At 42.8% G+C, this 14,236-nt stretch overlaps 1 protein-coding gene across 1 annotated transcript in view; it reads right to left on the bottom strand.

Annotated features, from left to right (window-relative positions):
* Positions 1 to 2,466: 2,466 nt before the first annotated feature.
* SH2D4A (SH2 domain containing 4A) overlaps positions 2,467 to 14,236 on the bottom strand; it is a 94,496-nt gene continuing 82,726 nt past the window's right edge. Inside the window, exons 9-10 of the mRNA XM_077274216.1 lie at positions 13,879 to 14,099; positions 2,467 to 2,913 (exon numbers count right to left, since the gene is read on the bottom strand). Of these exons, the coding sequence (XP_077130331.1) occupies positions 2,821 to 2,913; positions 13,879 to 14,099 (314 nt within the window). The 3' untranslated portion in view covers positions 2,467 to 2,820. The remainder of the gene's footprint in view (positions 2,914 to 13,878; positions 14,100 to 14,236) is intronic.

Raw genomic sequence — 14,236 nt, 5'->3', positions numbered from 1 at the left:
ATTTTCGCCCATTCGTATGTCCATTGGGGAGCACGGTGCGCCGACGTGCGGAACGAGGGGAGACAATTGGGTTTTGATCGCGACGTGGTGGTAATTCGTTGGCTGCGTTTTAGTGGGATGGTATGGTATAGAGTTCTAAAAGAGATTAATGACAGTGTCCAGTTGGACAGGGTTCCTAATATTCTAGTTTTGCACGTCGGGGGAAATGATTTGGGGGCCCGACCCTTTAGGGACTTGATAAAAGATATCAAGCAGGATTGTTTGCGTTTATGGGTCCTCTACCGGGTTTGACCATTGTTTGGTCGGAAATCGTGCCGCGGAAACGATGGAGGAATATGAGGTCATTGGATAAGTTGAATAAAGCCCGGATAAAGGTTAATCGGGCGGTGTCCGGGTTTGTGGCCAGGAATGGAGGTGTTGCGGTGCGACATTTTGAGGTGGAAAAAGGGGAAGGGGCCTTTTGGTTGGCCGATGGAGTTCATTTGAACGCGGTGGGAATGGATTTTTGGGCCCTTGGTATTCAGGAGGGCATTGAGCGGGCCATATTTTTTCGGTGTGGTGGGGTCTCGGGCCTTTGAGGGGTTCAAAGGCCTCTCGTTGTGGCGGCTGGGGGGAGTCCTGGGAGTTGGTGGAAATTTGTTTTGGGGATCCATTTTGGCATATGGCTCCTCTGTTTTTGGTGTTAATATCTTTTGAATCTGGTGAATGGGGATTCTTGGGGCTCCTAGGACTCCTTCTAGCCTTTAAAATGTTATTGTTTTGTTATCAATGTATTTATTGTTATATGTTTAATAAAAAAAGGCTACTGTGGCCTATATCATTCGAAAGAATTAAATCTAGTCGTGTTTTTATTGGGATAGGGGTGATAGTTGGTGGGCTACAGAGTATAGAAAAATGAAGGGGTGGGGGTGGTTTTACTGCCAGATAAACTACACCTTCGACAATACCAGGGTCAAGTTAATTTGTCCAATTACTTTTGAGCTCCTGGAATGAGGAGGCTTTGTGGAAAAATGGTTGCAATTCCTAAATGTTTCACAGGATATTTTTATTCAACTCTTTGGAAGGTGGCTATCAGATACATAGCAGATGGGAGATAAACCTGGAGTAATGCTTTAGTAGATATAGGACTAAAAGAAGTTAGTTGGCCAAGACAGGTTGCCTGACAGTAGCTGAAGAGTTGGGAGAGACGGCTGCTCACCATATCTCCACCCCTGAGTGTGGTTCACTTCGAAAAAATGAGGCCTGATTGTCTCATACAAGTCAGTGTGTGTGGAGGTTGCAGACCTCCTGGATTGTATGGACTCTTCCTTTATGTTTCACTTTGTTCCAGACAAAGGCTGTATTTGAGTTTTCCTGTGATGTGGTTTATGAGGACTGCAATAAACTTTATAAATAGAAACGGTTCCTGTGATACCTCATATCGCTCCCAAGTGAGGAGCATCATTACACCCTTTAATTAAACCTGGAAGTCTATACTTCAATTGTATCTCAGTTGTTTTATTTTAAATAAAAAATAGCAGAGCCCAAATCACAAAGATTTGGTCATTGTCCAAATATTTCTGAACCTAACTGTATATAGGGAGTAATTTTTATAGGATTTACATGGCATTTCACAGCTTTAACAAAAAAAATATTAGGGTCTTGCCCAATCTTAGATTTCTGTAATTTAATGTTTGTTTTCATTGGGCAGCACGGTGGCTCAGTGGTTAGCACTGTTGTCTTGCAGCGCTGGAGTCCTGGGTTCAAACCCCACAAAGGACAACATCTGCAAGGAGTTTGTATGTTCTTCCCATGTTTGCGTGGGTTTCCTCCGACATACTGACAGGGAATTTAGTCTGTGAGCCCTAATGGGGACAGTGATGATAATGTGTGAAAACTGTTAAGCGCTGCGGAATATGTTAGCGCTATACAAAAAAATAAAGATTAAGATTCATTGTTTATTGCAAAGCAACAAAAATTAGTGTTGTTCATGTGATGATCTTACATGTGAATGGCTCTAAGGGTCTTATACACAATAGATCCATATTTCTTCCATCCACACAGACATGCATGCGTACCATAGATGTGTTCTATATGGGAAGAGGGAAGCAACTGCTGTTAGACACCCCTGATGGCAGCTTATCTTTGGCATGAACAGAAAGATCAGAATCAAAATGCCTGATTCTTTCACCCAAAAATGATGTTGGAGGAGAGATGTCAGGAGGCCCCCATACACATCTGATGGGTGTCCCAATTAGTAAAATTTGGAGGGTTTATTATTTATGGGTAAAACTAAGCACTCACAACTATATTATAGCTAATCATACACCTTTTTGTTTATCACATGAGTGTTCCTCATTTTTATCCCCTGGACATAAACAATGTAGATTCTTATGAAATTGATAATACAGAAAACATATTGGAAAATTGCATGCATGTTCCTTATACAATGGATAAGCTTCAAGCATAAAACAAAAGGTGACCTGCTGCATATCAATATTTTTTTAATGAAATATGCTTAAAATCATTATTTTTGATAGACCATTCAAATATAAAAATGTGTAAGTTGCTAACTTACATGGAACTTGATTCTGCATTTTTTTCCTGCATTTATTTAAAATAAAAGTCCAGGACCCATCCAGACCATGTCTTCCAATTTTATGTACATATTTTTTAACAGAACAACTAGTTAATTTTTTCATGAGCTGGGGGTATCTTATATAGGATCGACCTTTGCTCAAACCCATAACCTGGTGGCCTGTAGGTTGTACAAAGCCGTTACAATAACAGGGTGCATGAAATAATTAATTTGTTCTCCTAGGCAGTCACATTTCCGGCTCTTCACTCGATGAGGTCACTGTAATCACAACTGTTCTTTGGCTGGCCACAAGGGTACTGTAGAAGCTCCTTCCCTAGTGAGGTGATAGGCTCTGTCTATGAAAAAAAAAAGAAGAAAGAATGTAAGTATATTGGAGCATAACTTCACCTGCAATACCTACATAATGCAATGACATAGTTTAATCCCTCCCTACATTTAATCATTGTATCTCCATGACCGTACCCATGGTCTCTGTACTGTTATTGATCTATGACACACATCCTCCATAATGCAAACCTCCCACTTTTCTTGTGCTGCACCACTTCTCTGGAATGAACTACGCTAGACAATTTAGTAAATTCTCGGCATCCACCATCTAAAGTTTGCCCCAAAAACACATCTTTGTAGATCAGAGCATGACACTCCTTAATGCAGTGTTCCCCAACTCCAGTCCTCAAGAGCCACCAACAGGTCATGTTTTCAGGATTTGCTTAGTATTGCCCAGGTGATGGACTTGTTGCCTGTGCAGGTTCTGCAATTATCACCTGAGCAATACTAAGGAAATCCTGAAAACCTGACCTGTTGGTGGCTCTTGAGGACCGGAGTTGGGGAACACTGCCTTAATGTATTAATGTACAGTAACAGTTCTTTGCTTATGCTTTCCCTTTCTACATTTTTTCTCAGAGCCTAATCCCTCAGATACACTGATACTGGTCGGTGACTGGCTAGATCTTTGTATACCACGTTATGTTTTTTGTTATAAAAGATGGCTTGCCTATTAGACTGTATATTTTGGGTCACCCCTATTTCTCATAGAATTGCTATATAGTGTGTTGTTCTGTAATGTCTTATCTTCTTTGTACATATACCTATGAAGTATAAAGTGCTTAAGAACAATGTAAAAATTATACTGATTTGTTGATGATTGAATATTAATGCTCTTTAAAGGGAACCAATCATGCCCCCAAACCAATCGTTTCCCCAAATCCTATTAAACTGCAGATATATGGTTAATCTGCAGGTTAGTAGCATTACAATGTTGTTCGACCATCTTACTAAAAGCACGGTTACAGGAGAAAATAAATTTTATTCCTCCCAGGTGCTGACGGCTTTCAGTCATAAAGGTGTGCTCAAAGCGGCTGTGGGTATGTCAGGAGTAGTTCATGCCCTTCATCCCTTCCTGATAAAGCACTTTTGTATAAAACATGAAAGATGTTATACAATGTTTTTATATAAAAATGTATTTTATGATAAAGCATAGGGAAGGATAGGAAATTAGTATAGTAGTATAAGGGTAAAGCCGGTGTCACACTTGCGCGTGCAATGCGAGAAACTCACACGAGTCTCTAGCCTCAATACCCGGCACTGCCGTCGGCACTCGGGACCGGAGTGTGTGGCTGCATGTATTTCTATGCAGCTGAATGCTCCGGTCCGACCTACCGGCAGCAGTGACAGGAAGTGATGCAAGAGACTTGCACAAGTTTCTCGCATTGTACACGCAAGTGAGAAACTGGGTGTAATATAATGGAGGGCATTGTAGTGCAGAAATAGTTAAAGTGATTAGAGATTTTCCCAGTTGGGAAGGGAAGGAGTAGTTATTGGAGTATTCAGAGAAACACTTTCTGTTTAGAGTTAGTTGGAGATAAAAGGATGCAGATAAGGTTGGAGCTACACTGTTTGCAGAAAATTAAGAAAAGCGCAAAAGGAGTTCTGGGGCTGAAGGTCACTAGTGAGTTAAAGGGAACCTGTCACCCCGTTTTTTCCGTATGAGATAAAAATACTGTTAAATAGGGCCTGAGCTGTGCATTGCAATAGTGTATTTTGTGGACCCCGATTCCCCACCTATGCTGCCGAAATACGTTACCAAAGTAGTCGTTTTCGCCTGTCAATCAGGCTGGTCTGGTCAGATGGGCGTGGTGTCTTCCCCCAGATCTTGCTTAGTTTTCCGTTGGTGGCGTAGTGGTGTGCGCATGTCCAAGGTCCCGAATCCACTGCACAGGGGAGTGAAAAGAGCGCGATGTGCGCTATTTCATTGGTGATCGTGGGGGCGGCCCTCTTCCTTTGACCGCGCGTGCGCAGAAGCGGCGCTCTGCTGGCCGCGGCTTCAGGAAAATGGCCGCAGGATGCCGCGCGTGCGCAGATGGAGATCGCGGCAGCCATTTTCCTGAAGCAGAGATGCGAAGCCGGACGGGACATCCCTGGGGCAAGAAGTGCCAGCAGAGAGAGGGAGATAGCAGGCAGTAAAGACTGTCACTTATTCTCATTGTATTGTACCTGTGACTGGAACTGAACTGAAAGAATTAAGTAAAATTGAGTTGTTGGAAAAGAACCAGGTGTCTGTGCTTTTCTGTGAATCTGCATCCAGAATTGGAACTGTGAGATGGATGGAATCCACAGGACAAGCAGTAAGTGTTCTCCAATATTCACACACTACAACACAGATGGGACATTATTTTCTTGTGGGGTGCTAGGGTGTGGGAACACAACAGCCCCTCACCATGACTACCACTGTGGTCACCTCAGACGGCTACAGTCTCTACTCGGTACACAGTGAGTGTCAACTGTAATTATGTGATCGCACGCTGTACAGTGTGAGCTGTCAATCAAAATGCTGGGGTGTGCTTACAGTCGCCGCTAATACAGTGAGCAGTGTTGCATGCGGTGAAAGAAGCTGCTCTCTGCACACCTCTATGGCTCACCTGAGAAATAAACTTTACCTTTTCCCAGTAATTGCACTTTCAGTTCGTCAACCAGAGAGAATAGAAACACTATTAGCCAGCAGATTAATCTTATATCTGAACGTTAATTGAATTTGGGCACATAACAGATCCAATTTAGATGGGTATTCTCAAGTTATCTCTTGAGCATCTCATAGCTGCTGTTTCCTAATTTCCTGGCTTCTGGGGTGGGGGGCCCAAGGGCACTCCTCTTTGAATGACAGTTCTCACTAGTAACAGAGCTGTAACATTAGAAGAACTTGGGTTGAGTTTTATAGTTCTACTGTGACACACAGCGAACAGTGGTTTGTTCTGAGTTTACATCGCTATAAGTATAATTAGCTATAGTGAAAGCAGTGAAGGTGAACAAGCAATGGCTCAGGAGAGTGAGTGCTGTCATTAGGAGAATTGCTCTGGAAGCTGCCGATGCTGGGGGCTGGTGATTTTGCAAGATTTGTAAGAGCAGGTTGGTTAGGAGCAGAGAGGGAGGTAAACTGCTAACCCCTGTACAATCAAATGTGCTGGAGAGAGATGTCTGCAATGTTAGGAGTTAAGTCCTCTCCTGGAATGAAACTACTGTGTACACTTGGCCAAGCACTAGTGATCGAACTCAATGGAAACAAGGTATACACTATGTATGATAACAGTTCTCCCAGCAGGAGATATGATGCAGATAAAATAAGCAAGTCATTTGCAAATTTGCATATTTTCCTGCTGTCTAACTAAACTAATTTAATAACATGAGAATACCTCCTAAGTATCCCACTTCACACAATAAATATAATTAAAAAGCTTTCAATATATTGTGATATTGTATGCATATAGAAAATTATCTGAAGGGGTTTCTAAAATGTGAAATCTGCAACCAATTATGTTGTGCAGTGTGTATGAAATTAAACAGAACCTGTTAATTAATGCTGACATAACCATGAGCAGCATGAATCAGAGCCTTGGGGCACAATTGCAGCTAGGTATGTTTTTCTCTCAAATATCCCAGCGTTAGTGCCACCCCCCGGCCAGCTTCTCCCTCGCCCCTCTATTTGCATCTGTGTGTGCTTAGTGAAAGGCCTGTAAATCACCTTGAGCAGTGTGATGAAGGATGCTAATACCTTAGAAATCCAGTTGGTGTTGCCATCGATGACTCATTATTTGGCACTGTGTTCTCCCTAACTTAGGGGCCCAATATCGGTCGTTAGGTCTGCCGCAATGAAAGCCCCTGAAGGAAAGGCCAGAGCCCGCCTCTTTGGTGACAAGCATCCTTCGTTCTGACGTTACCCCCACTCCCTCTTGAGCATGTCACTGTGTGATGGAAATATGCTGTCTGACTGTATGAACATTGGTTGGATTTACTGTATATTTTTACAAATGTGAACTGACAAGTTCATCTTTAAAAGAGAAATAAATTATGTATTGTTTTGAAACATTTTATAAGAAACCAAATCAGCCCAATTTTCCTTATTCATCCTGCTATTAGTACAAACTCCTGAAAGACAATGTATGATGCAAGCAGAGCGTAATGCAGCATCTTCAATAGTGCATACCTTCTAGCCATCCCGGATCCAGTGAGATTGTCCCAAATTTGGAGAGCTGTCCTGCCAGGTCAAGAGTTTGTCCTGACTTCAATTGTATCTGTGTCTTCAGGACACTGATACAGCTAAATATAACAGTGGACCACCATTAAGTCTATGTAAAGACTGAAGATCATACCGGGACCTTTAGGTCACACGACAGTGTCAGGATACATGACTAGCCAGCAGAAAGGTGGAGCAGGACACATGCAGGGTATGTAAGTGTGTCTTTATGCTTTAACGCAGGAAAGCTGCATGTCTGTCTGTGTGAGTTGTGTGTCGATATAACAATGTTGTGCTCATTGATGAGGCAGTGTTGCGTGTTTATGTGTTGATGTACTAGAGTTGTGCATGTTGATGCAGCAGAGTTGTGTGTTGCTGTGCTAGAGTTGTGCGTGTTAATGCAGCAGAGTTGTGTGTTGCTGTGCTAGAGATGTGTGTGTTGATGCAGCAGAGTTGTGTGTTGCTGTGCTAGAGTTGTGTGTTGACGCAGCAGAATTGTGTGTTGCTGTGCTAGAGTTGTGCGTGTTAATGCAGCAGAGTTGTGTTTTGCTGTACTAGAGTTGTGTGTGTTGATGCAGCAGAGTTGTGTATTTATGTGTTTCTGTACTAGAGATGTGTGTGTTGATGCAGTAGTGTGTTGCTGTGCTAGAGTTGTGCGTGTTGATGCAGCAGAGTTGTGTATTTGTGTGTTGTATTGCTAGAGTTGTGCGTGTTGATGCAGCAGAGTTGTGTGTTTGTGTGTTGCTGTACTAGAGATGTGTGTGTTGATGCAGCAGAGTTGTGTGTTTGTGTGTTGCTGTACTAGAGATGTGTGTGTTGATGCAGCAGAGTTGTGTGTTTGTGTGTTGCTGTACTAGAGATGTGTGTGTTGATGCAGCAGAGTTGTGTGTTTGTGTGTTGCTGTACTAGAGATGGGTGTTGATGCAGCAGAGTTGTGTGTTTGTGTGTTTCTGTGCTAGAGTTGTGTGTGTTGATGCAGCAGAGTTGTGTATTTGTGTGTTGCATTGCTAGAGTTGTGTGTGTTGATACAGCAGAGTTGTGTGTTTGTGTGTTGCTGTACTAGAGATGTGTGCGTTGATGCAGCAGAGTTGTGTGTTTGTGTGTTGCTGTACTAGAGATGTGTGTGTTGATGCAGCAGAGTTGTGTGTTTGTGTGTTTCTGTACTAGAGATGTGTGTTGATGCAGCAGAGTTGTGTGTTTGTGTGTTTCTGTGCTAGAGTTGTGTGTTGATGCAGCAGAGTTGTGTATTTGTGTGTTGCATTGCTAGAGTTGTGTGTGTTGATACAGCAGAGTTGTGTGTTTGTGTGTTGCTGTACTAGAGATGTGTGCGTTGATGCAGCAGAGTTGTGTATTTGTGTGTTGCTGTACTAGAGATGTGTGTGTTGATGCAGCAGAGTTGTGTGTTTGTGTGTTGCTGTACTAGAGATGTGTGTTGATGCGGCAGAGTTGTGTGTGTGTTGCTGTGCTAGAGTTGTGTGTGTTGATGCAGCAGAGTTGTGTGTTTGTGTTTTGCTGTACTAGAGATGTGTGTGTTGATGCAGCAGAGTTGTGTGTTGCTGTACTAGAGATGTGTGTGTTGATGCAGCAGAGTTGTGTGTTTGTGTGTTGCTGTGCTAGAGTTGTGTGTGTTGATGCAGCAGAGATGTGTGTTTGTGTGTTGCTGTACTAGAGATGTGTGTGTTGACGCAGCAGAGTTGTGTGTTGCTGTGCTAGAGTTGTGCATGTTAATGCAGCAGAGTTGTGTTTTGCTGTACTAGAGTTGTGTGTGTTGATGCAGCAGAGTTGTGTATTTATGTGTTTCTGTACTAGAGATGTGTGTGTTGATGCAGTAGTGTGTTGCTGTGCTAGAGTTGTGCGTGTTGATGCAGCAGAGTTGTGTATTTGTGTGTTGCATTGCTAGAGTTGTGCGTGTTGATGCAGCAGAGTTGTGTGTTTGTGTGTTGCTGTACTAGAGATGTGTGTGTTGATGCAGCAGAGTTGTGTGTTTGTGTGTTGCTGTACTAGAGATGCGTGTGTTGATGCAGCAGAGTTGTGTGTTTGTGTGTTGCTGTACTAGAGATGTGTGTGTTGATGCAGCAGAGTTGTGTGTTTGTGTGTTGCTGTACTAGAGATGTGTGTTGATGCAGCAGAGTTGTGTGTTTGTGTGTTTCTGTGCTAGAGTTGTGTGTGTTGATGCAGCAGAGTTGTGTATTTGTGTGTTGCATTGCTAGAGTTGTGTGTGTTGATACAGCAGAGTTGTGTGTTTGTGTGTTGCTGTACTAGAGATGTGTGCGTTGATGCAGCAGAGTTGTGTGTTTGTGTGTTGCTGTACTAGAGATGTGTGTGTTGATGCAGCAGAGTTGTGTGTTTGTGTGTTGCTGTACTAGAGATGTGTGTTGATGCAGCAGAGTTGTGTATTTGTGTGTTGCATTGCGAGAGTTGTGCGTGTTGATGCAGCAGAGTTGTGTGTTTGTGTGTTGCTGTACTAGAGATGTGTGTGTTGATGCAGCAGAGTTGTGTGTTTATGTGTTGCTGTACTAGAGATGTGTGTGTTGATGCAGCAGAGTTGTGTGTTTGTGTGTTGCTGTACTAGAGATGTGTGTTGATGCAGCAGAGTTGTGTGTTTGTGTGTTTCTGTGCTAGAGTTGTGTGTGTTGATGCAGCAGAGATGTGTATTTGTGTGTTGCATTGCTAGAGTTGTGTGTGTTGATACAGCAGAGTTGTGTGTTTGTGTGTTGCTGTACTAGAGATGTGTGTTGATGCAGTAGAGTTGTGTGTTTGTGTGTTTCTGTGCTAGAGTTGTGTGTGTTGATGCAGCAGAGTTGTGTACTTGTGTGTTGCATTGCTAGAGTTGTGTGTGTTGATGCAGCAGAGTTGTGTGTTTGTATGTTGCTGTACTAGAAATGTGTGTTGATGCAGCAGAGTTGTGTATTTGTGTGTTGCATTGCTAGAGTTGTGTGTTGATACAGCAGAGTTATATGTTTGTGTGTCGCTGTACTAGAGATGTGTGCGTTGATGCAGCAGAGTTGTGTGTTTGTGTGTTGCTGTACTAGAGATGTGTGTGTTGATGCAGCAGAGTTGTGTGTTGCTGTACTAGAGATGTGTGTTGATGCGGCAGAGTTGTGTGTTTGTGTGTTGCTGTGCTAGAGTTGTGTGTGTTGATGCAGCAGAGTTGTGTGTTTGTGTGTTGCTGTACTAGAGATGTCTGTGTTGATGCAGCAGAGTTGTGTGTTTATGTGTTTCTGTACTAGAGATGTGTGTGTTGATGCAGCAGAGTTGTGTGTTTGTGTGTTGCTGTACTAGAGATGTGTGTGTTGATGCAGCAGAGTTGTGTGTTTGTGTGTTGCTGTGCTAGAGTTGTGTGTGTTGATGCAGCAGAGTTGTGTGTTTGTGTGCCTTGCTAGAGTTGTGTGTGCTGATACAGCAGAGTTGTGTGTTTGTGTGATGCTGTACTAGAGATGTGTGTGTTGATGCAGCAGAGTTGTGTGTTGCTGTGCTAGAGTTGTGCGTGTTGATGCAGCAGAGTTGTGTGTTTGTGTTGCTTTGCTAAAGTTGTGTGTGTTGATACAGCAGAGTTGTGTGTTTGTGTGTTGCTGTACTAGAGATGTGTGTGTTGATGCAGCAGAGTTGTGTGTTGCTGTTCTAGAGTTGTGAGAGTTGATGCAGCAGAGTTGTATATTTGTGTGTTGCATTGCTAGAGTTGTGTGTGTTGATATAGCAGAGTTGTGTGTTTGTGTGTTGCTTTACTAGAGATGTGTGCGTTGATGCAGCAGAGTTGTGTGTATGTGTGTTGCTGTACTAGAGATGTGTTTGTTGATGCAGCAGAGTTGTGTGTTTGTGTGTTGCTGTACTAGAGATGTGTGTTGATGCAGCAGGGTTGTGTGTTTGTGTGTTGCTGTGCTAGAGTTGTGTGTGTTGATGCAGCAGAGTTGTGTGTTTGTGTGTTGCTGTACTAGAGATGTGTGCGTTGATGCAGCAGAGTTGTGTTTGTGTGTTGCTGTACTAGAGATGTGTGTGTTGATGCAGCAGAGTTGTGTGTGTGTTTTTTGCTGTACTAGAGATGTGTGTTGATGCAGCAGAGTTGTGTGTTTGTGTGTTGCTGTGCTAGAGTTGTGTGTGTTGATGCAACAGAGTTGTGTGTTTGTGTGTTGCTGTACTAGAGATGTGTGTGTTGATGCAGCAGAGTTGTGTGTTTATGTGTTTCTGTACTAGAGATGTGTGTGTTGATGCAGCAGAGTTGTGTGTTTGTGTGTTGCTGTACTAGAGATGTGTGTGTTGATGCAGCAGAGTTGTGTGTTTGTGTGTTGCTGTACTAGAGATGTGTGTTGATGCAGCAGAGTTGTGTGTTTGTGTGTTTCTGTGCTAGAGTTGTGTGTGTTGATGCAGCAGAGTTGTGTATTTGTGTGTTGCATTGCTAGAGTTGTGTGTGTTGATACAGCAGAGTTGTGTGTTTGTGTGTTGCTGTACTAGAGATGTGTGTGTTGATGCAGCAGAGTTGTGTGTTGCTGTTCTAGAGTTGTGTGTGTTCATGCAGCAGAGTTGTGTATTTGTGTGTTGCATTGCTAGAGTTGTGTGTGTTGATACAGCAGAGTTGTGTGTTTGTGTGTTGCTGTACTAGAGATGCGTGTGTTGATGCAGCAGAGTTGTGTGTTTGTGTGTTGCTGTACTAGAGATGTGTGTTGATGCAGCAGAGTTGTGTGTTTGTGTGTTGCTGTGCTAGAGTTGTGTGTGTTGATGCAGCAGAGTTGTGTGTTTGTGTGTTGCTGTACTAGAGATGTGTGTGTTGATGCAGCAGAGTTGTGTGTTTATGTGTTTCTGTACTAGAGGTGTGTGTGTTGATGCAGCAGAGTTGTGTGTTTGTGTGTTGCTGTACTAGAGATGTGTGTTTTGATGCAGCAGAGTTGTGTGTTTGTGTGTTGCTGTGCTAGAGTTGTGTGTGTTGATGCAGCAGAGTTGTGTGTTTGTGTGTTCTTTGCTAGAGTTGTGTGTGTTGATACAGCAGAGTTGTGTGTTTGTGTGATGCTGTACTAGAGATGTGTGTGTTGATGCAGCAGAGTTGTGTGTTGCTGTTCTAGAGTTGTGTGTGTTGATGCAGCAGAGTTGTGTATTTGTGTGTTGCATTGCTAGAGTTGTGTGTGTTGATACAGCAGAGTTGTGTGTTTGTGTGTTGCTGTACTAGAGATGTGTGCGTTGATGCAGCAGAGTTGTGTGTTTGTGTGTTGCTGTACTAGAGATGTGTGTTGATGCAGCAGAGTTGTGTGTTGCTGTGCTAGAGTTGTGTGTGTTGATGCAGCAGAGTTGTGTGTTTGTGTGTTGCTGTACTAGAGATGTGTGTGTTAATGCAGCAGAGTTGTGTGTTTATGTGTTTCTGTACTAGAGATGTGTGTGTTGATGCAGCAGAGTTGTGTGTTTGTGTGTTGCTGTACTAGAGATGTGTGTGTTGATGCAGCAGAGTTGTGTGTTTGTGTGTTGCTGTACTAGAGTTGTGTGTTGATGCAGCAGAGTTGTGTATTTGTGTGTTTCTGTGCTAGAGTTGTGTGTGTTGATGCAGCAGAGTTGTGTATTTGTGTGTTGCATTGCTAGAGTTGTGTGTGTTGATACAGCAGAGTTGTGTGTTTGTGTGTTGCTGTGCTAGAGTTGTGTGTGTTGATGCAACAGAGTTGTGTGTTTGTGTGTTGCTGTACTAGAGATGTGTGTGTTGATGCAGCAGAGTTGTGTGTTTTTGTTTCAGTACTAGAGATGTGTGTGTTGATGCAGCAGAGTTGTGTGTTTGTGTGTTGCTGTACTAGAGATGTGTGTGTTGATGCAGAAGAGTTGTGTGTTTGTGTGTTGCTGTACTAGAGATGTGTGTTGATGCAGCAGAGTTGTGTATTTGTGTGTTGCATTGCTAGAGTTGTGTGTGTTGATACAGCAGAGTTGTGTGTTTGTGTGTTGCTGTACTAGAGATGTGTGCGTTGATGCAGCAGAGTTGTGTTTGTGTGTTGCTGTACTAGAGATGTGTGTGTTGATGCAGCAGAGTTGTGTGTTTATGTGTTTCAGTACTAGAGATGTGTGTGTTGATGCAGCAGAGTTGTGTGTTTGTGTGTTGCTGTACTAGAGATGTGTGTTGATGCAGCAGAGTTGTGTATTTCTGTGTTGCATTGCTAGAGTTGTGTGTGTTGATACAGCAGAGTTGTGTGTTTGTGTGTTGCTGTACTAGAGATGTGTGCGTTGATGCAGCAGAGTTGTGTTTGTGTGTTGCTGTACTAGAGATGTGTGTGTTGATGCAGCAGAGTTGTGTGTTTATGTGTTTCAGTACTAGAGATGTGTGTGTTGATGCAGCAGAGTTGTGTGTTTGTGTGTTGCTGTACTAGAGATGTGTGTGTTGATGCAGCAGAGTTGTGTGTTTATGTGTTGCTGTACTAGAGATGTGTGTGTTGATGCAGCAGAGTTGTGTGTTGATGTAGCAGAGTTGTGTGTTTGTTAATGTAGCTATGTTGGTGTGGGAATTATCATAATGTGATGGAGGAATGTACTTTGGGGACATCATATTGTGTATGGGGTCACTGTGGAATGAGGAAACACTACTGAGCATCACAAGGAAAATATTTCTCTCTAGGCACATAGAAAAGACTGGGCAATATTAGAGTACAAGCCAAGTGTGAGATACAAATTGGCACAGCTCGACATGCATGCCACATTGTGTGTCCCTCTTTCTTATCATTTCGAAGTTGGGAGGTGTGTAGAATGTATATTTATATTTGCAGAAAAGTGGAACATTTTTTAGGCCAATCTTGTACATTGGGATGGTTCAGCAGTAGTACTATTTACTTACCTTGTGGTAGTCAACAAGGTCAGCCAGGGTAGCATGCTGAAGCTGGTCTACTCCCAAAAAGCTATATGATGTTCCAGAAGCATCTATCATAAAGTGCATGTATCCATCTTCAGAACGGTAGGAGAGGACATACCCTTGGATTTTTTCACTAACTCGAAGCAGAAAACTTCCTGGTACTTGGTTCTTTAACAAGTCCTCAGATTCAAGTCTAGATATGATACCTGTTGGCAGTTAATTGGAGAATGAACACTTGGTTTTCGTTTGCTTTTACCATTATAAAACTAGAAAGTGCAGTTTATGGGAAAAATAACCAATCTACTGCGTGTGCCCAGTGGCAGAACTAAATTATGGCCTCTTA

This window comes from Ranitomeya variabilis, chromosome 1 (assembly GCF_051348905.1).
Source record: "Ranitomeya variabilis isolate aRanVar5 chromosome 1, aRanVar5.hap1, whole genome shotgun sequence".
Lineage (NCBI taxonomy): Eukaryota > Metazoa > Chordata > Amphibia > Anura > Dendrobatidae > Ranitomeya > Ranitomeya variabilis.
Note: the sequence above shows the minus strand (reverse complement) of the source record. Positions and strands in the feature narration are given on the sequence as shown.